The 20,429-nt window shown below is 45.0% G+C and overlaps 2 protein-coding genes across 2 annotated transcripts; both read left to right on the top strand.

Annotated features, from left to right (window-relative positions):
• The first annotated feature begins 10,959 nt into the window (after positions 1 to 10,959).
• On the top strand, positions 10,960 to 15,553 carry LOC124680367 (mitochondrial import receptor subunit TOM40-1-like). The gene is made up of 11 exons (XM_047215438.1): positions 10,960 to 11,266; positions 12,456 to 12,537; positions 12,614 to 12,716; positions 12,801 to 12,896; positions 12,971 to 13,021; positions 13,169 to 13,234; positions 13,927 to 14,028; positions 14,446 to 14,514; positions 14,597 to 14,680; positions 14,891 to 14,986; positions 15,107 to 15,553. The coding sequence occupies exons 1-11, from the start codon at positions 11,071 to 11,073 to the stop codon at positions 15,161 to 15,163; spliced, it is 1,002 nt and encodes a 333-aa protein (XP_047071394.1). The 5' UTR covers positions 10,960 to 11,070; the 3' UTR covers positions 15,164 to 15,553.
• A 1,260-nt stretch (positions 15,554 to 16,813) lies between these two features.
• LOC124680369 (non-specific lipid transfer protein GPI-anchored 2-like) lies at positions 16,814 to 18,286 on the top strand. The gene is made up of 3 exons (XM_047215442.1): positions 16,814 to 16,849; positions 16,911 to 17,607; positions 18,144 to 18,286. Exons 1-3 carry the CDS (start codon positions 16,814 to 16,816, stop codon positions 18,284 to 18,286), a joined length of 876 nt encoding a protein of 291 aa, XP_047071398.1.
• Positions 18,287 to 20,429: the final 2,143 nt, after the last annotated feature.

Below are 20,429 nucleotides of genomic sequence, written 5' to 3'. Positions count from 1 at the left end.
GTGTCCAAAACTGAAACTTCCACCATGAATCATGGCTTTAGTTAGCGGCCCAAAGTTCTTCTCTAACAATATGCATGCTTCAACCATAAAGGTGGTAGATCTCTCTTACTTCGGACAAGACGGACATGCATAGCAACTCACATGATATTCAACAAAGAATAGTTGATGGCGTCCCCGAAGCATGGTTATCGCTCAACAAGCAACTTAATAAGAGATAAAGTGCATAAGTACATATTCAATACCACAATAGTTTTTAAGCTATTTGTCCCATGAGCTATATATTGCAAAGGTGAATGATGGAATTTTAAAGGTAGCACTCAAGCAATTTACTTTGGAATGGCGGATAAATACCATGTAGTAGGTAGGTATGGTGGACACAAATGGCATAGTGGTTGGCTCAAGTATTTTGGATGCATGAGAAGTATTCCCTCTCGATACAAGGTTTAGGCTAGCAAGGTTATTTGAAACAAACACAAGGATGAACGGTACAGCAAAACTCACATAAAAGACATATTGTAAACATTATAAGACTCCATACCGTCTTCCTTGTTGTTCAAAACTCAATACTAGATGTTATCTAGACTCTAGAGAAACCAAATATGCAAACCAAATTAGCAAGCTCTAAGTATTTCTTCATTAATGGGTGCAAAGTATATGATGCAAGAGCTTAAACATGAGCACAACAATTGCCAAGTATCAAATTATCCAAGACATTTTAGAGTTACTACATGTAGTATTTTCCAATTCCAACCATATAACAATTTAACGAAGAAGAAACTTCGCCATGAATACTATGAGTAGAGCCTAAGGACATACTTGTCCATATGCTACAGCGGAGCGTGTCTCTCTCCCATAAAGTGAATGCTAGGATCCATTTTATTCAAACAAAACAAAAAACAAAAACAAACCGACGCTCCAAGCAAAGTAGATAAGATGTGACGGAATAAAAATATAGTTTCAGGGGAGGAACCTGATAATGTTGTCGATGAAGAAGGGGATGCCTTGGGCATCCCCAAGCTTAGACGCTTGAGTCTTCTTAAAATATGCAGGGTGAACCACCTGGGCATCCCCAAGCTTAGAGCTTTCACTCTCCTTGATCATATTGCATCATACTCCTCTCTTGATCCTTGAAAACTTCCTCCACACCAAACTCGAAACAACTCATTAGACGGTTAGTGCATAATAAAAATTCACATGTTCGGAGGTGACACAATCATTCTTAACACTTCGGACATTGCATAAAGCTACTGGACATTAATGGATCAAAGAAATTCATCCAACATAGCGAAAGAGGCAATGCGAAATAAAAAGGCAGAATCTGTCAAAACAGAACAGTCCGTAAAGATGGATTTTATTAGGCCACCAGACTTGCTCAAATGAAAATGCTCAAATTGAATGAAAGTTGCGTACATATCTGAGGATCATGCACGTAAATTGGCTTAATTTTCTCCCATAAGCGCTTTTCTTTAACGCCTTTCAGCTAGGCGCAGAAAGTGTAACTCAAGTAACATCAAAAGATGAAGCATCAACATCATAATTTGTTCTAATAATAGAATCATAGGGTAACTTCATTCTATTTCTAGGGAATTGTTCCATACCTTTCTTGAGAGGAAAATGATATTTAATATTACCTTCCTTCATATCAATAGTGGCACCAACGGTTCGAAGAAAAGGTCTTCCCAATATAATGGGGCAAGATGTATTGCATTCAATATCCAAGACAACAAAATCAACGGGGACAAGGTTATTGTTAACCATAATATGAACATTATCAACTCTCCCCAAAGGTTTCTTTTTAGCATTATCAGCGAGATTAACATCCAGATAACAATTTTTCAATGGTGGCAAGTCAAGCATATCATAGACTTTTTTAGGCATAACAGAAATACTTGCACCAAGATCACATAAAGCATTACAATCAAAATTTTTGACTCTCATTTTAATGAGGGGCTCCCAACCATCCTCTAGCTTTCTAGGAATAGAAGTTTCAAGTTTTAGTTTCTCTTCTCTAGCTTTTATGAGAGCATTTGTAATATGTTTTGTGAAAGCCAAGTTTATAGCACTAGCATTGGGACTTTTAGCAAGTTTTTGCAAGAACTTTATAACTTCAGAGATGTGGCAATCATCAAAATCTAAATCATTACAATCTAAAGCAATGGGATTATCATCCCCAAGGTTGGAAAAAATTTCGACAGTTTTATCACAAGCGGCTTCAGTAGCTTTTAGCAGTTTCGAGTAATTTTGCGCGCTTTGCACTAGGAGTAGAAACATTGCCAACACCAATTATTTTATCATTGATAGTAGGAGGTGCAGCAACATATGAATTATTATCATTGCTAGTGGTGGTAATAGTCCAAACTTTAGCTACATTTTTCTCTTTAGCTAGTTTTTCATTTTCTTCTCTATCCCACCTAGCACGCAGTTCAGCCATTAATCTTATATTCTCATTAATTCTAACTTGGATGGCATTTGCTGTAGTAACAATTTTATTTTCAATATCCCTATTAGGCATAGCTTTCGATTTCAAAAGATCAACATCTGAGGCAAGACTATCAACTCTAGAAACAAGAATATCAATTTTATTGAGCTTTTCCTCAACAGATTTGTTAAAAACAGTTTATGTACTAATAAATTCTTTAAGCATGGCTTCAAGTCCAGGGGGTGTATTCCTATTATTGTTGTAAGAATTCCCATAAGAATTAGCATAACCGTTACCATTATTATAAGGATATGGCCTATAGTTATTACTAGAATTGTTCCGATAAGCATTGTTGTTGAAATTATTATTTTTAATGAAGTTTACATCAACATGTTCTTCTTGAGCAACCAATGAAGCTAATGGAACATTATTAGGATCAACATTAGTCCTATCATTCGCAAGCATAGACATAATAGCATCAACCTTATCATTCAAGGAAGAGGATTTTTCAACAGAATTTACCTTCTTACCTTGTGGAGCTCTTTTCGTGTGCAATTCAGAGTAATTAACCATCATATTATCAAGGAGCTTTGTTGCTTCACCAAGAGTGATGGACATAAAGGTACCTCCAGCAGCTGAATCCAATAAATTCCGCGAAGAAAAATTTAGTCCTGCATAGAAGGTTTGGATGATCATCCAAGTAGTCGATCCATGGGTTGGGCAATTTTTAACCAGAGATTTCATTCTTTCCCAAGCTTGAGCAACATGTTCATTATCCAATTGTTTAAAATTCATTATGCTACTCCTCAAAGATATAATTTTAGCAGGGGATAATATCTACCAATAAAAGCATCCTTGCATTTAGTCCATGAATCAATACTATTCTTAGGCGGAGATAGCAACCAATCTTTAGCTCTTCCTCTTAATGAGAAAGGGAACAATTTTAATTTTATAATGTCACCATCTACATATTTATATTTTTGCATTTCACATAGTTCAACAAAATTATTGAGATGGGCAGCAGCATCATCGTAACTAACACCAGAAAATTGCTCTCTCATGACAAGATTCGATAAAGCGAGGTTTAATTTCAAAGAATTCTGCTCGTAGTAGCAGGTGGAGCAATAGGTGTGCATAAGAAATCATTATTATTTGTGCTAGTGAAGTCACACAACTTAGTATTTTCAGGGTTGGCCATTTTAGCAATAGTAAATAAAACAAACTAGATAAAGTAAATGCAAGTAAACTAATTTTTTTTGTGTTTTTGATATGGCAAACAAGACAGTAAATAAAGTAAAGCTAGCAACTAATTTTTTTGTGTTTTGATATAATGCAGCAAACAAAGTAGTAAATAAAATAAAGCAAGACAAAAACAAAGTAAAGAGATTGAGAAGTGGAGACTCCCTTGCAGCGTGTCTTGATCTCCACGACAACGGCGCCGTAAATTTGCTTGATGCGTGTAGTTGACACGTCCGTTGGGAACCCCAAGAGGAAGGTGTGATGCGCACATCGGCAAGTTTCCCTCGTAAGAAACCAAGGTTTAATCGAACCAGTAGGAGTCAAGAAGCACGTTGAAGGTTGATGGCGGCGGGATGTAGTGCGGCGCAACACCGGAGATTCCGGCGCCAACGTGGAACCTGCACAACACAACCAAAGTACTTTGCCCCAACGAAACAGTGAGGTTGTCAATCTCACCGGCTTGCTGTAACAAAGGATTAACCGAATTGTGTGGAAGATGATTGTTTGCGAGAGAAAACAAGTAAAGAACAAGTATTGCGAGCAGATTTGTATTTCAGTATAAGAGAATGGACCGGGGTCCACAGCTTCACTAGAGGTGTCTCTCCCATAAGATAAAAGCATGTTGGGTGAACAAATTACGGTCGGGCAATTGACAAATAGAGAGGGCATAACAATGCACATACATGGCATGATAAATATAGTGAGATTTAATTGGGCATTACGACAAAGTACATAGACCGCCATCCAACCGCATCTATGCCTAAAAAGTCCACCTTCAGAGTTATCGTCCGAACCCCTTCCAGTATTAAGTTGCAAAGCAACGGACAATTGCATTAAGTATGGTGCGTAATGTAATCAACAACTACATCCTCGGACATAGCGCCAATGTTTTATCCCTAGTGGCAACAACACAACACAACCTTAGAACTTTCTCATCACCGTCCCGGTGTCAATGCGGGCATGAACCCACTATCGAGCATAAATACTCCCTCTTGGAGTTAAAAGCAAAAACTTGGCCAGAGCCTCTATTAGTAACGGAGAACATGCAAGATCATAAACAACACATATGTAATAACTTGATAATTAACATAACATGGTATTCTCTATCCATCGGATCCCAACAAACACAGCATAGAGTATTACAGATAGATGATCTTGATCATGTTAGGCAGCTCACAAGATCCAACAATGAAGCACAATGAGGAGAAGACAACCATCTAGCTACCGCTATGGACCCATAGTCCAGGGGTGAACTACTCACTCATCACTCCGGAGGCGACCATGGCGGTGTAGAGTCCTCCGGGAGATGAATCCCCTCTCCGAGCAGGGTGCCGGAGGAGATCTCCGTAATCCCCGAGATGGGATCGGCGGCGGCGGCGTCTCGGTAAGGTTTTCCGTATCGTGGTTTTTCGCATCGGGAGTTTCGCGACGGAGGCTTTAAGTAGGCGGAAGGGCGTAGTCGGGGTCCGACGAGGGGCCCACACCATAGGGCGGCGCGGGCCCCCCTTGGCCGCGCCGCCATGTGGTGTCGCCACCTCGTGGCCCCACTTCGTATGCTCTTCGGTCTTCCGGAAGGTTCGTGGCAAAATAGGCCCCCGGGTCTTCGTTTCGTCCAATTCCGAGAATATTTCGTTACTAGGATTTCGAAACCAAAAACAGCGAGAAAACGAGAACCGGCACTTCGGCATCTTGTTAATAGGTTAGTTCCAGAAAATGCACGAATATGACATAAAGTGTGCATAAAACATGTAGGTATCATCAATAATATGGCATAGAACATAAGAAATTATCGATACGTTGGAGACGTATCATGACTACATAATTTTTCGCTCGGATTCGAATAGTAGGGAATTGGATGCAGTAGATTTGACTGTTGCTAATCTACAGATTAATAAATATGTGTTGTTTCCTCACAATGGAATCCATTAACTTTCCAGATTATAAGAACATTACACGGAAAAACATCATGAGAAAGAAAAGGGAGTGGAGGGGAAGGAGCTGGATTTGTCTCGCCTACTATACTTTCAAATGGCATGCCGAAACATCGAGAATAAACAGAAAAACAAATGCTAGAGCTGCCAAGTGCTGCACGCATATTCGAAACTTACTATAACAAGGACCGAATTAGCTGATTAACAGCAGATCATGAGGACGGATGAACACCGCTAGGAACCTGCTTCAGGACCGGCACGAGCTAGCCGCGATGTGCATCGCCATGAGCCGGTTGAGCCTGCCCACGAGCTTGCCCCTGAAGAACAACGCCGCATGGCGTGCTGCCGTCGTAGCCATCGGCGCCGCGTCGTACGCGTCGACGATGCCGTGCTGGCAGGAGCACTGCGCTCGCCGGCCTGCCGCATCCACAAACGGGCCTTCAGGAGCTCCCCGCGCGGGAGTTGGAGGCAGAGATCAATCCGTCCAGAATCGGCCAGAATCGACCCAGTCGGGGGCCGTCGATGGTCAATCCGCCCGGAATCGGCCAGAATAGATAGATTCTGGGGCCTGCGTCGGTCAACCCGGGCTTGGGCGGCGCGGGAGCAGCGGGGACGCCGGAGCTTCGATGCGGGCGGTGCGGCACAGCACGGGCGCGGCCGAAATCGAGCTCGAACCGGCGAAGTGCGGGCTCGAGCGGCACGGGGCGGCATGGCGCCGGAATCAAAATCAGCGAGGAGGAGGAGGTGGGGAAGAAGAGATGCGGTGGTGGTGGAGGACATGGCAGAGGATTAACTGCCAATTAATATGACGCGTGGGTGGGGGCTACAGAGCAATACACATCATATACCTGCCCAAAATACGTATATTGTGAAAAACGTGATGCTCTCTGATTGGCCCATTTTCATCCTCGCCCGTACCCGGGTTCCGTTCGCTATTTTCGCACCTTGTTTTCTCTATGTTATTGTTTAAACCCAGTTGGCCTTTAGAAGGCGTTTGAAGGTTGAACTAACTGGAGCAGTCTCATTCATGTTCTAGAGTACCTGCCCTTTATACCCTACCAAAAACAACCTTTTTTGCTTATTTTCTTTAAGAATTTGTCGCCCTTAGAGACATGTGGCCCACTACGGGATTTGTAGAAAATCTAACTACATGAACAGGGTCATTCGTGCATATTTTTGTCAAAATATTATTTTTGATTTTTATGTCGTATCTCAAGAAGGAGCGTAGGAGGATGTTTACCTGCGGTGTTTCTGTCACATCCAAGATGTCACATGTGGCCCATACGGGATTTTGCAGAAAATCTAACTACATGATCAAGCAGTAAGAGTAATTGCATGACGGGGAAGTTGACGACGTGAGAGGAGGCGTAGACTTCTGAGTTATAATGGCCCTAATTATCGCAGTTGTGTTTATACATCTCTCGCAAAAGACCATTCCCCAGATGTGGAAGTTTTACACGCGATCCAGTTGGAATATATCTCACAGGCTAAATACATATTTCACCTTAATTTGCGATGGGAATATGAAGAGGAAATAGCACATAGCACCACATGTTGGTGACATTTTTGCACAGAACCACAACATGTGTTTGTTTTTGCAAGGAACACCACATTTTATTGTAATCACTTGCACAAAACACATAATCCATCATTAGAAGTTTTAATGGACAATTAATATCCATTGTCGTTTGAACTGGTATGTTCGGGCCGGTTCGTCTAGCTACGAAGCGAAGGCGGCTACCCTTCACCATGGTCCCCGGTGATCGGCAACGACATCAGCACATGAGGTGTTGTGCTAGCGGTGGGGATGAGACCGACAACGGGACCGTGGGAATCCATGGTCGGCGTCCTGGTGCTCTACTGTCGTGCCACCGTCATGTGCAGCGGTTGCTTGTCCGCGGTGGTGGAGTAGATGCTCACCCCTCCCACAAACTCGACGAACGAGAGACCATGTCCGGTCAGGCGCCAATGTAGTGCGCCAAACCATGTCGTGCTGTCAACAGGCTTCTTCCTATCTAGGTCATAGTAGGACTATGAGAGGACGTCTCGAACAGTCGAAGCACGACATGTCCGCCTCACTGATCGAATGCAGTACCGCCGAGGCGGCAAGGCACGGAGAGATGCCTTGTCGTGCTTGTTTGCATCCTAACAATACAGAGCAGCAATGACCTCGGGTTGGCGAGCTCTCTGATAGAGATGTGTGAGTCGAGGACAACGCAGCACAACTGACACACCCCCGCGCGACACGGACGGAGTCGATAGAGCATGACAAGCTCGCTCCCACCACGGGTGATGCGCCTAAGGACCGTGCCAATTCACCCTCTGCCTCCACGGGCCAACATGGTAGCGTTTGGGTCGACATGTGTGCGGGCAAGGCTCGCCTAAAGACAACGCGACACGCGATCCGTGAGCGCTCTCTCGCCTTGACCAATGTGCGAGCAAGGCCGATAGTCTTCGGGTCGCCGTGAACTTGGTGAGGTTGGCTGCCTCCTCCTGGTATCGAGACGAGTTGATATGTACATACCAATTCGGTTGAATAAGGAGAGAAAATACCACATTACGCTTTGTGACAGCGGGCTAGACTTGTTGTGAAATGTATATGTGGATTGCCTAGCCCTTTCCATAAGTTCGGACTTTTGGTTCAAGTGGCTAGTGCATGAAGCTTAACATGGTATCAGAGCCTCAGGTCTCGAGTTCAAATCCTGGCTTTCACATGGTTTTCGCAATTAAGCCTAAAAATTGATGTTGCCCCCTCTTTAGCCACCGCTGATGCCCTGTTTCGGTGTGCTCTTCTTCTTTCATGTGTTGACTTTCTCTTCTCCCGTCACACGCGAGTGGGGTGTTGTGAAATGTATATGTGGATTGCCTAGCCCTTTCCATCAGTTCGGACTTTTGGTTCAAGTGGCTAGTGCATGAAGCTTAACAAGACTGACTAACTGGCTATTAAAGCTTTTAATGATTGGCTATGTGTTTTGTGCAAATGATCAAGCAAAATATGATGTTCTATGCAAAAACAAACGCATGTTGTGGTTCCTTGCAAAAAAAGTCACCAACATGTGGTGTTAGATGCTATTTCCTCGAATATGAATGTATACTTGAAATGATCTCTGATTTAACACCAATATAAATTAACCTTACTAATGTTTCAACAACACTTAGAACAATAATCCAAAACTCAAATTCAAATCTAAGCAACAACAAAATAAAGAATGGTCCCGAATGCAATGAATGGTTTAAATCACACATGAAGACTAGTGAAAGACTATCTCTCAAATAAATGTCATCTATGCTCAACTAGCTCATCATGAAGTTGGATATGTGACTCATTGATGTCTATCAACATTGCCATACTCAAAGCCTAAGCCAAAACCCACCTAATCCTCGATGACCATAGAGAATCACACAAGTCGTTACAATAACCTATGGTGAGTCTGGTGCCTCGTGTGTGCTGAAGACTGATTTTAATGATTAGTTAGAGGTATATGGTCTTGATTAAAGCTCTAGGTGATCGATAACTGCGTGCACAACACAAGTTATCAAGGAAAACCTCGGTTGAGGACAACCTCAATTGAAGACTAGATTGTTGAAGTTGTTTGTACCAGAATATCCTTTAATAACGACTACGGCTAGTTGTGTGACACTAATTGGGTTAGGTTGGCGACTTAAACTAAACTTGTGGATCTATTAGTCTACTGTTACAAGCCGCTCCCTTTATCTCTCTTTCTTGCAGAAAATCTATTTGAGATTTCGAGTTTTGAGTTTGGTTGAGCATCGAACTAGAATGTGGTGTGACAACAAGGATCAAGTTGTTACTCTTGGAGAACTAGCATCTCCTAGAAGACTAGGTGTCATCGTCAAGCCACATGTGTGTGGACTTTCCACAATAAGTTCGTGAAGGTTCGGAGGTGACCTCAAAGATTTGCCATTAGATATTTTGAGCTAAGCGAGTGAAGGTTGTGTTAATGGGGAATACAATTTTTTCACAAACATGTGATGCTTGTTGGACAAAGGTGCGCGCATGCATAGCCTCTCCAAATAGAGACATGGAGCTTGTTTATACTTCTTAAAATCCGGAAAACAATGTGTTTGTTCATCTCTCTCTCTCTCCCTCCCCCCTCTCTCTCTCTCTCCTTCAGTTCATACTAGTTGTTGCCGTTACCTCTTTTTCTTTGTGACTACTATGTTTGTATTCTTGAAAATAGAATTGCACCTTACCGTTTTGTTCATAATGTTATATTGTGTGTTCCTACCCAATCGTGTGAAGCTGAAGACCTGATCTGTTTCACTTTTCACTACCATATATGTGTTTCTTTGCGTCGTATTATTTGTCTATCTATTTATCATCATTATTTACCATTCCCTTAAGTAGTAGTTTTAAAAGTGCAAATCCATCTTTCTTGAATTACATCCTCAATTTAAAAGTGCATCTCGATCTTTCATGTGGTCATTATGTTCCATTCATGGCCTCGTGTGGAGCTTCATGTCTAATGCTAGGTTGGTTGCGGGGGAAGGATAGGAAGTGGTGCGAGCTCCATGAGATGTGGGAATGGCATGGCGAGCGACGCGATTTGAAAGGAATTACGTGTTAGCTTTGGTCGTGGCCAAAAATGAGCAAGAGCACATGCTTCTAATATGAAATTTGCTTTTCAACTCTACATGTATTAATTTGTTAAGTTTATGTAACGTATTTGCATGTAACATGGGGCAAACTTAATTTAGAAAGAACATATTATTCTATTAACACCATACTACAAAGTGTGTGTGTGGATAGGATTGAGTCAGAATCATGTACCATGGTGGGCCCGTAAAAGCAACGAGCTTGCCATGCAATGTAAGTATGTAACCACATCGAGAACGATTCATAGGAAGGAGAGATTTGAATAACGAGTATCCAAATTTGTCGCCAGTCGAAAGCGACTCGACTATGAAGTTACTTGGAGGAGCTAGTCTAGCCCTAACTCCTGCAGCCCCTAATTGTCGACAAACCCTTTAGGCGATCCTAGCTCTATGGAATCGACTTTCTTAATTTTTTTCAATTAAAATTACTATATTCTTCTTTAGTCTGTTTAAGAAAACATATTTTTATTAATTAAAAAATCATCTATAGGGAGTTATGTGAAATGTATACCGGTATACTTCAGAGATGGCCTCTCCAAGCCATATGGCCAGATGGGTGTACCTGCCTCTGCCCAACTATTGGTTCCCGACGATTTAGCTGAGCAGTTTGGTTAAAGGAAATTATATTCATTTCCATCCCAAAGGAAATGAAAAAGTGAGGGCCTCTCAAAAAAAAAAAAAAACCTAGTCTACAGCGCAGAACCGCAAAAGCAGCAAGACAGGACTGCTGGACTGAAGTGACCAAAGAACAAAGCTCGGTAGGCTGAAACAGATCCACCTCCTCTGCGTCGCGTGGTGGAAGACGAGGACCCCCCGAAAAGGCCAAAGCCCACCCACAGAACCCTAACCTAGGGTTTCGCCGCCATGGGATCCGCCGCCTCCGCCGCAGCGCCGCCGCCGCCTCCTCCAGCGCAGCCCCATGGGGCCGCGCCGCCGTATGGCGCCGGGCTTGCCGGCATCCTCCCGCCGAAGCCAGACGGCGACGAGAAGGAGGAGAAGGTGGACTACCTCAACCTCCCCTGCCCTGTCGCCTACGAGGAGATCCAGCGGGAGGCCCTCAGTTCGTCCCCTTCGCCCTCCATTTATTATGTTTTGAACTGCTTTGTCTGTGAATCGCTGCAGCATTGCCCGAATCGCTACTTGATGTATCATGTACATCTGTCTGCTCATTTCGCAAAAAAAAAGTATATCTGTCTGCTCGTGCGGGTGGTGAATTCGTGCTATATTCGCCTCCTTGGTCGCGATTCGGTTGCTTGACGTGTTTTAGGTTTCTGAATTATATAGATTTTGCACATCATTTCTATGTATATTTTTTTTTTGCGAAACATTTCTATGTATTTGATAGTGTGCTGTAGGGATCTAAAGCTTGCGAGTACTCAAGTTCAATCCGTCTTGGATCTTGAGCATCTGAGTACTACTGTAATGCAATTTTTGTACAAAAATAATATGGTAATGTTCTCCATAACTTACCCCTAGCATCCCGTACTGTTCCGGAAGGATCCTTAAGCGGATTATAATATAACCTATTAGTGTTGACATATTTGATAGATGATCTGGACTTTTTTAATGCACTTACTGAGCTCTCAAACAGTCATGCTTCAGCTATCCTAAATCTACCCTCTTTGTTCAACAACATATGGTGCTTTGAACATGGACATGACTAAAATGCAATGCTAAATTTGTAAGGAAACATGCTCTACTGACATGCTCCATTCGCAGTGTCTTTGAATTATATAAATTTGGTGTATTATTACTAGATTTATGAATTATATAGATTTTACACATCATTTTTATGTATTTGATAGTGTGCTGTAGGGATCTAAAGCTAGCAAGCACTCAAGTTTAATTTGTCTGGGATTTCTTGAGCATCAGAGTACTACTGTAATGCAATTTTTATATAGAATAATATGGTAATGTTCTCCATTACTTACCCCTAGCATTCCGCTTCTGTTCCAGAAGGATCCTTAAGCGGAGTAACCTAGTAGTGTGACATATGTGATAGATGATCTGGACTTTTTAATATACTTACTGAGCTCTCAAACAGTCATGCTTCACCTATCCTAAATCTTATCTCTTTGTTCAAGAACATATGGTGCTTTGAACATGGACATGACTAAATATAAAATGCTAAATTTGTAAGGAAACATAGTTGCCTGCTTTACTTATTTGGTGTACCTGGCTACCTGCTATATGTGCACTTTGGCTCTTGAGATTTCTTCCATGAGCTCTACTGACATGCTCCATTGCAGTGTCTTTGAAGCCTGAACTTTTCGAAGGTTTGAGGTTCGATTTTACAAAAATGTTGAGCCAGAAGTTCGCGCTTAGCCACAGGTGAGAGCACGCAAAAAAAATCTGGTTCCCTTATTTCGAATTTCCTATTTATGATGTATACTGACATCATCGACAGTGTTCTTATGGGTTCTTTGGAAGTTCCGTCTCAGTCAGCTGATGTTATAAAAGTCCCGACAGCACAATATGAATTTGGGGCCAATTTTATTGACCTTCCAAAGGTTTGTTTTTGTCACATTATGGCATGACATTTCTGTGTCACATGTTGTATTTCTGGACTTAACTATGTGAGGTTTTTTCTTCAGTTAATGCTTATTGGAAGGTTGATGACTGATGGAAGGTTGAATGCTCGTGTGAAATGTGATCTGACTGAAAATCTGGCGCTGAAAGTCAATGCACAGGTAGTTAACTTGATGTTCTTTTGTTTGATGACTGTAATTTTACTCTTTATTTGGCTGATACTTTATTTTTGCAGCTTACCAGTGAGCCTCATTACTCCCAAGGGATGTTCAACTTTGACTACAAGGTTCGCATTTGTGACAATGCTTCTTTAAGCAATAAGTGTCTTCCAAGCATTTCTGATCAGTCATGCTTAATCAGCAAACTACCTTTTTATTGTGTGCACCCATCTAACAACTACTTCCATCTGTTAACACCTTGAACATTTTTATAGGGCACAGACTACCGAGCACAGTTTCAAATTGGAAACAATGCATTCTATGGGGCAAATTATATTCAGGTAATTGTCTTATGTCATAATTTTGTTTAACAGTGTCATACTCTAGCTGCAGCACCTAAGAGAAACCAACATGGGAATATGATTATTTAAAGTTTCTCTCCTTGATTGTTTAAATTCTTCAGAGAAGTTCAGCAACTTCTGCTATCTGTTCACATTCAGTTTTTTGCCCTTTCTCCCTGTTGAGCTTCTTTTATACCTTGTTCCCTGAGCGTGTGTTCTTTGTTTAATGTTTTGTCCATGCTTAGGGACCATCATAATTTGCAATTTTGGTTTTTTGAACCTTGAGCTGAGTTTATGTTTTGACTTGAAACAAACTATACTCTTGAGTTGCAGCTAAATGATATTCCGTTATTAAGTTGCAGTTAAGACATAAATTTGCAGCTGTAAGATTGTTTCATTTTGTCGCTTTCTGTAGGAACTAGTTAGTCATATTTTGTAATAGTGTTGTTTACAGTTATACATGGACTCAACATCATGCTTACAAGTTAGAATTGATTTTAAACTTTGTAGTAGCAAGCATATTTTGTATCAATTACTAAATAACCTCGCTGCACATATTATTAGCTTTGTAATGAAGTGTGGCATTACATTTTCTTTGCCGACTATATATTGTCCATAAATATTGTTACGAAGATAAATTGTTCCTTATTTACTCTTTTTTACATTGAGATGACAATCCTTTTATATTCCAGAGTGTTACTCCGAATTTGTCTATGGGAACAGAGATATTCTGGCTTGGTCAGCAAAGGAAGTCAGGGATTGGTTTTAATTCCCGCTATAATACTGATAAGATGGTAAGAAACTTGTTTAGTCTTTTGTGTTTGGATGGTACATATAACTTTTGCATGTCATACTTACGTTTCAAGCCCACCCCCCCCCCCCTTTTTTTGTATGAAGTGTTGAATTCGGTAGTAGATTTTCAGGTCAGCTGTGGGTTATTCTTTGATAGGCCCCTAGGCACATGCTTATTTTGGAAATTACTCTTTAGTCACTTAAGAAAGTACTTGATAGTGGGTCTTTTCCTATAAGCCAATCACTATAATAAGCACCATTATTTATTGTTGCAAAGCTGATTGAGCTTTGCTCACATGGCTCAAGTATCAACTGATGTTGTGCATAGAAAATGAATCGAATGTGAGATTGCAAGCTGAGCATAGCAAATGGAGCTTTTTAGACATCAGGCTGAATGCTATTTTTTATGACCATTGCAGGTGGGTACTCTACAGGTCGCTAGCACTGGTATAGTTGCATTAAGTTATGTCCAGAAAGTTTCTGAAAAGGTTAGACTTCAATATTTTCCAACATGAATCTTTTGCATACAATCTTAACCTGACTCTAACTTATAAATATATCAATCTGCAGGTGTCCCTTGCTACTGACTTTATGTATAACCACATGTCCAGAGATGTGACTTCTAGCGTTGGTTACGACTATATCCTTAGGCAGGTCAGTGTCCCTACGAAACACTTTAGAGCATTTGACATTTTGTATCAGGTAGAAATGCGTTGCTCTTCCAAGTTCTGTTCCGCTACATGGGCTTGTGTCTGCCAGTGGATATATCCAGACATTATAATCCATTGTTACCTCACTCATTTATTGCTTTATTTCTGAAAATTCTTTCTTGTAAATTTGGTTTATTAATGCGTTCTGTTACAGTGCCGTCTAAGGGGCAAAATTGACTCAAATGGTGTCGTTGCTGCGTACTTGGAGGAGAGACTGAACATGGGTGTCAACTTTCTTCTGTCTGCAGAGGTATTGAGTTGTATTATCACACTTACCAATAAAAAATGTTATACTTGTCTTGTTAACAAACAATTAATGCCCCGACAATTTTCGGATCATTAGTTTCTAAACTTGTGTTTTGTGACACAGATTGACCATGCAAAGAAGAACTACAAGTTTGGTTTTGGAATGACCGTAGGAGAGTAGATCTGCTCACAGCAATTACTGTGAAAGGACTACAGATGCTTCCTCAGCTCGTTGTAAGTGGAGGTTTACCATAGTCTCAGTTTCAAGTGATCAGGTTCTTTCCCTCCGTGCATTGCGAAAACACAGGGTCTGGTTTTTGCTACTTCACATAGTTTCTTCAGTGTACTTGCGGTTGTCACACTTCAGCTGCTTGAGATAACATGGGCATTTGGGTGTCCATGATTCTTTGTTTATCTAAACAAAGCTGAAACGTTGTTGTAATAATGTTCTCTCGGCTGCTGGAAAGTTTTACATTTAGGTTTCCAGCACTAGGATTTTCTGTGCAATGACCATAGTCCACAAGTTGCAGAAAATACATTGAAAGTTAATGTGCAATCCTTGTTGCGTGCATTACATGTTCGTAAATTTCAAGACACCGTTACTCAATGTTTCCTGTGCGAATTGATCTCACATGGTTGCATTATTTCAGTGCGTTGATGATTTGGGTTATTTCATTATGTGATCATATAAGCAACGATCAGCTTTTTCCTCCCATTGTGTATGATTTTAGAGGGAATATGGCTCAAACATCATCTGCATGAGTACTATTGTGTAACTTCATTCCCTTATTATAGGGTTCTAGGTGCATCATGTCTTTAATTGTGTAATATGTACTCCTATACTCATGCATCATTTCTAGGACACCAATATGCTTATCACTTCACCGATTTACTTATATTTTGAATGAAGGATGGCAGATTAATGCTGAGCCTGAATTCTCAAGTTGTATTTGTGTTACATGTCAATTGTCACAATTACATTAGCATTCATGAATCATCCAGATCATGTTTAATCGATTGTAGCTAATATCTCCAGTGAAGTACTAGTAATTTAGTAGTGTAGGCAAACCAAAGTTTCTTTGGATGAATTTACTACATACAACCAGTATTGATCATGGGCATGTACTATTTCTGCTGTAAGCAGAAACACGTAGTCAGCGAGGAAACATAGACTGAAACAGTGACTAACTGTATACTGGACTCGATCCAAACAGATTGCATGACAGTGTAAACATAGTGGAAACTGTTGCCAAACAACGGGTCTATTCAATGTATCTGCCCATTTATGTGCATCAGTGCATTACCATTTTGTGAGGTAACATAGGTGCATTAACTCTTGACTGAGAAACTGCATCATTCTTTCCTTGCCTGCTTTTACCTGTTGCAAACAGAAACATACTTATACTCGGGGTAATAGAGTGCCAATTGCCCTCTTCCCAAAATAAATACTGTAGGTAAATAAAGGCGCCATTGTTTGTGGTGTCTTAAGTTGAATGGATTAGCTCGCACCCTGTACCGTTCGTCATCCAGGTAATGAGCCAGAAAAGAACAGAAAATTTGGCCATCTTCATATATTACACCTGGTGTCTTGTTGAGATGGTCTGAGATTGTTGCTTCTTCACCACTTCTCTGAAGTTTGCCTACTTCTCCAAACGGATGGAGTAGTTGAATAAAGGCGCCATTGTTTGTGATGTTTGAGTTTGATGGTTTTGCTCGCACACTGTGTACCGTGCGTCATCTGGGTAACGAACCATAGAACATCAATTTCGGTCCTCTTCTTACCTGGTGTTTGCTGGGGTGGTCTGCAATTGTTGTTTAATGCAACAGTACAATGATGTTCACCACTTCTCTGAAGTTTGCCTACGGAGTATACATTGCAACTCTCCGCACTAGGCTCTGCAATAATGTGCAATCCCTACTGTATGTAGATAAAGGCAAACATCGTTGACAAAGTAGTAGCAGGAGTCGCTTTTCACTCCCAAGTTTCCAGTTGCCAAAGTTGCTGTGAGACGAGACCAAACAAGCCAACTCTTTCTACTCGTACACGCTTTACTCTACACATCCCACGCCACTCCACTCACCCAACGCACACGAACACAAAACAACCAAGGAGACACACACTGCGCTCCCCATCTCCACATGTCAAGCAGCGCACGGCCGACTCAGCCCCCCAGAGGCCAGGAAGCCACGCCCTCGCCGTCGTGGCTATGACGCCACCGGCCTTCCTCGCCCTCGCGCTCCTCGCCTTCTGGACGCCGCAGCTGTCGGCGCAGCCGGCGGCGCCGCAGCCGGCTGCGGCTCCGGCTCCCAGCTGGGGGGAGCTGGACTGCAGGGGCGCGATGCTGAACCTGTCGTCGTGCCTGACGTACGTGGAGGCCGGGAGCGCGCTGACGCGGCCGGACAAGGGCTGCTGCGGGGCGCTGTCCGGCGTGGTGGACGGCGAGGCCGCCTGCCTGTGCGGGCTCGTCGGCGGGTACGGCTCCTTCGGGGTCCGCGTGGACGCCGTGCGCGCGCTCGCGCTGCCCACCGCCTGCCGCGTCGACGCGCCGCCGCCCAGCCTCTGCGCCGCGCTCGGCATGCCCGTCGCGGAGGCGCCCGGCGGCGGCCCCGTGCCCGCGGAGTCAGGTACGTACGGTACGAAGTGACAGTATTAGTATATGCTCTTCCGCGTGCAATGAACGCGGAGTACTTTCAACGCTTTCCTTGCAATGTTGGTACGATACGAATTGAATACCGAAATACTCCGTGCTTTTTTTACTCTTCGTAGGTCGTCTCGTGCTTAACTCGAAATTGAGGTGTCATTTGCGTCGTTAATTTGCCAAAATACTTGTACTGTATACGAATCGTAGGAGTACATGGTCAGATAGAAAACCATATCGTCAGAGCTATAAACAAATGAACAAACTGCATATCGAATTCAGTGTCGCTGTAGGCTGTAGCCAGCCAGCCACTTGACTTGTTCCGTAGCCAAAACAGTAGAGGAACCAGCCCAATTGTCTGGTCGGTGTTCGAACCTCGGCTACCACTTTTTATTTATCCGTAGCACCCAATCGTCGATAGTGGCAGCACAGCAAGCAAGAAACTGTTTTCTTCTTCGAGTCGTGTTTCTTTATTCACATTTCGATATGGTTGCGCTAACGATGTCTGAAAACGCCTGGCAGGATACGGCACGCCGGCGACCACGCCGGCAACGTCAGGCGCCGACGGCGGCCCGGCGGCGGCGGCGAGGCGCGGGAACCGAAGGCGTCACCTGCGCCTCGTGCTCCTCCCGTACTGCGCCGCGCTCCTCACGCTGCTGCCGTGACTCCCGAGCCCGCACGGCACGCAGGCGTACGGAGCTGCTGCCTTTCCGCTCCAAATCTGTACAAGTGTACATGTACACAGGCGCGCGCCACTCATCAAATCGATTCAATTTCAGCAGCCGTCCGTGTACGCCATGAGCGGCATGCCCCGTCGATCGCATTGTCGTAAGCTTCTTTGGGCGCAGATCCAGCCCATCACGACGTTGCCCTGCTGGCGGAAACGTCCGGTGGTGTGTGACGGATGGACGGATGGGGACGTCCGACCTGCACCGCACCGCGGCTGCAAATGCGCAGCCGGTGGGACGCGTGACAGGGGTTAAAGCGCGGTGGCTTGTGCAGTCCAGTCCTGTGCTTGCCGTTCCATTCCATGGGCCAGAGCTACATGCGACCAGCTGAGTTGCGGTGGCGTGCGACGTGCCATGCCCAAGGCAACACGACGCACCGTCGGTGTACGGCCGTACGGGCAGCGGTGGGTCTGGGTTTTGGCCGCGACTGGCAACCTGGCGGGTGGATCGTCGCTGTCGAGCTGAGGTGCTAGTCCAAGCTGTGGTTCTGGTCTCTCCCTTCTTCTCCAAACAAGATGCACACAATTCGTGTCAAGATTGTGCAGAAGAAAACACACGTCATGTCACAGGGCGTGTTTGGTAGCCTGGAGGCCCTTGGCTCGCATGTGACATGCGACGCAGTTTTTGGATTATTTGGTTTCCTAGACTTAGGCCATCTCCAGCGGCTCGACGCATTTTAGCGTCCGCGCGTGTCCGTTTGCGTCGGGGTGGCTCCAGCGGCACGACGCTTTTTTTTTTGGCCGAATCATATTTTTAATACATGAAACATAATTTACATAGCTAAAACATGAAAAAAAAACCTAATGCCTACTGCTGCTCCTCGTCACTGTCGAGCACGATGAGCTCCGGTATCACCCACGGCCGCTGCCATCCGGGAGCGTACGCCGGCGCGCCGGAGGTGCCGGAGGTGGAGGCGCCCGCAGCTGCGGTTGTGGCGGCGGCGGAGGCGCCCGTAGCCGCGGGCCGTGGCGGCGGTGGAGGCGCCCGTGGATATGGTTGTGGCGGCGGCGGAGTGAGGCGCCTGTGGCCGCGGCGGCGCGGTGAGGAGGCACCCGTGGCTGCGGCCGTGGCGGCGGTGGAGGAGGCGCCTGTGGCCGCGGTTGTGGCGCCGCCGAGTCTCGTAGTGCCGGCCGAAGGGCTTCATCCTCCGACGAGCCCGGCGGCATGACGCCGTGGCGTACGGCGGCAGCCGGCGGCCGCACAGCGCGCGTCGTTCTCGGGAGACGAGGACGCCGAGCTTCGCCATCTCGTCGTCCGTCATGTTCTCCGGGAACTCGAAAACGTGGCCCTCCGCCACGGCCTGCTGCCATTCGTGGAAGACGGTCGTGACGTAGTCGTCGCTGTCCTCCTTGACCTCCTCGTTATGGTACGCGAGCGCCTCGATGTAGTCGTCCTCGTCGTCGTAGGAGGCGTAGGCGTCGTCGTCGTCGTCGTCGCGGTCGTCGTCGTCGTTGTGCTGCGCGCGCGTCGCCGCCTGCTGACGACGCCTCGGTGCCTCCTGTCTTCGTGGACGAGTCGGCGGTGCAGCCCCAAAGGGAAAATCCCCGTCGCCCATGAAGCCCGCCCTTCTTCTCTTATCCGTCTCGCTTGTCGATACGTACGCCAGCTGTCGGAGTCGATGGCGTACGCCGGATCGGCGCGGAGGTCCGGCGGCAGGTACTGCCTCCTTCGCCGGATCTCCGCGGTCCGATCAGGCTCGCGCGCAGGGATGGGAGGGATGGGCACCCGGCGGCAGCTGAGCCGCTAGCCGCTAGGCAGTTGCACGCCCGACCAGCCCTCGCACGACATCCATTTGTCGTGCATGAGCCTTCCCAGCGTGACGGGGAGCCGGCACCCTCTTGCTGCCCTGCCGGAGGCCTCGAAGTCGTTCTTCTTCCCCATGGCGCTGCGGCGGTGGTGGTGCGAGTGGAGGTGTGGGGGAAGGAGGAACGCGGCCGGTGGTCTTTTAAGGGCGGCCGCGCGCGGATACGATGCCATTGAAGGCGACGCAGAAGCCCGCCCGCCGCCCGCCAGTCGCGCGTGCAGGCAACAGGCAGCCGCGCCATTGATGGCGAAGGCTGCGGCGCAGACGCAGAAGCGC

The sequence above is a fragment of the Lolium rigidum genome, unplaced genomic scaffold (assembly GCF_022539505.1).
Source record: "Lolium rigidum isolate FL_2022 unplaced genomic scaffold, APGP_CSIRO_Lrig_0.1 contig_1381_1, whole genome shotgun sequence".
NCBI classification, from domain to species: Eukaryota; Viridiplantae; Streptophyta; class Magnoliopsida; order Poales; family Poaceae; genus Lolium; species Lolium rigidum.
Note: the sequence above shows the minus strand (reverse complement) of the source record. Positions and strands in the feature narration are given on the sequence as shown.

Coding starts and splice junctions, on each gene's coding strand:
- LOC124680367 (XM_047215438.1), top strand. CDS start 11,071: ATGGGATCCGCCGCCTCCGCCGCAGCGCCGCCGCCGCCTCCTCCAGCG. Junction 14,029..14,445: donor GCTATAATACTGATAAGATG/GTAAGAAACTTG, acceptor TGACCATTGCAG/GTGGGTACTCTACAGGTCGC. Junction 14,515..14,596: donor TCCAGAAAGTTTCTGAAAAG/GTTAGACTTCAA, acceptor ATCAATCTGCAG/GTGTCCCTTGCTACTGACTT.
- LOC124680369 (XM_047215442.1), top strand. CDS start 16,814: ATGATGTTCACCACTTCTCTGAAGTTTGCCTACGGA. Junction 16,850..16,910: donor CTCTGAAGTTTGCCTACGGA/GTATACATTGCA, acceptor TACTGTATGTAG/ATAAAGGCAAACATCGTTGA. Junction 17,608..18,143: donor CCCCGTGCCCGCGGAGTCAG/GTACGTACGGTA, acceptor AACGCCTGGCAG/GATACGGCACGCCGGCGACC.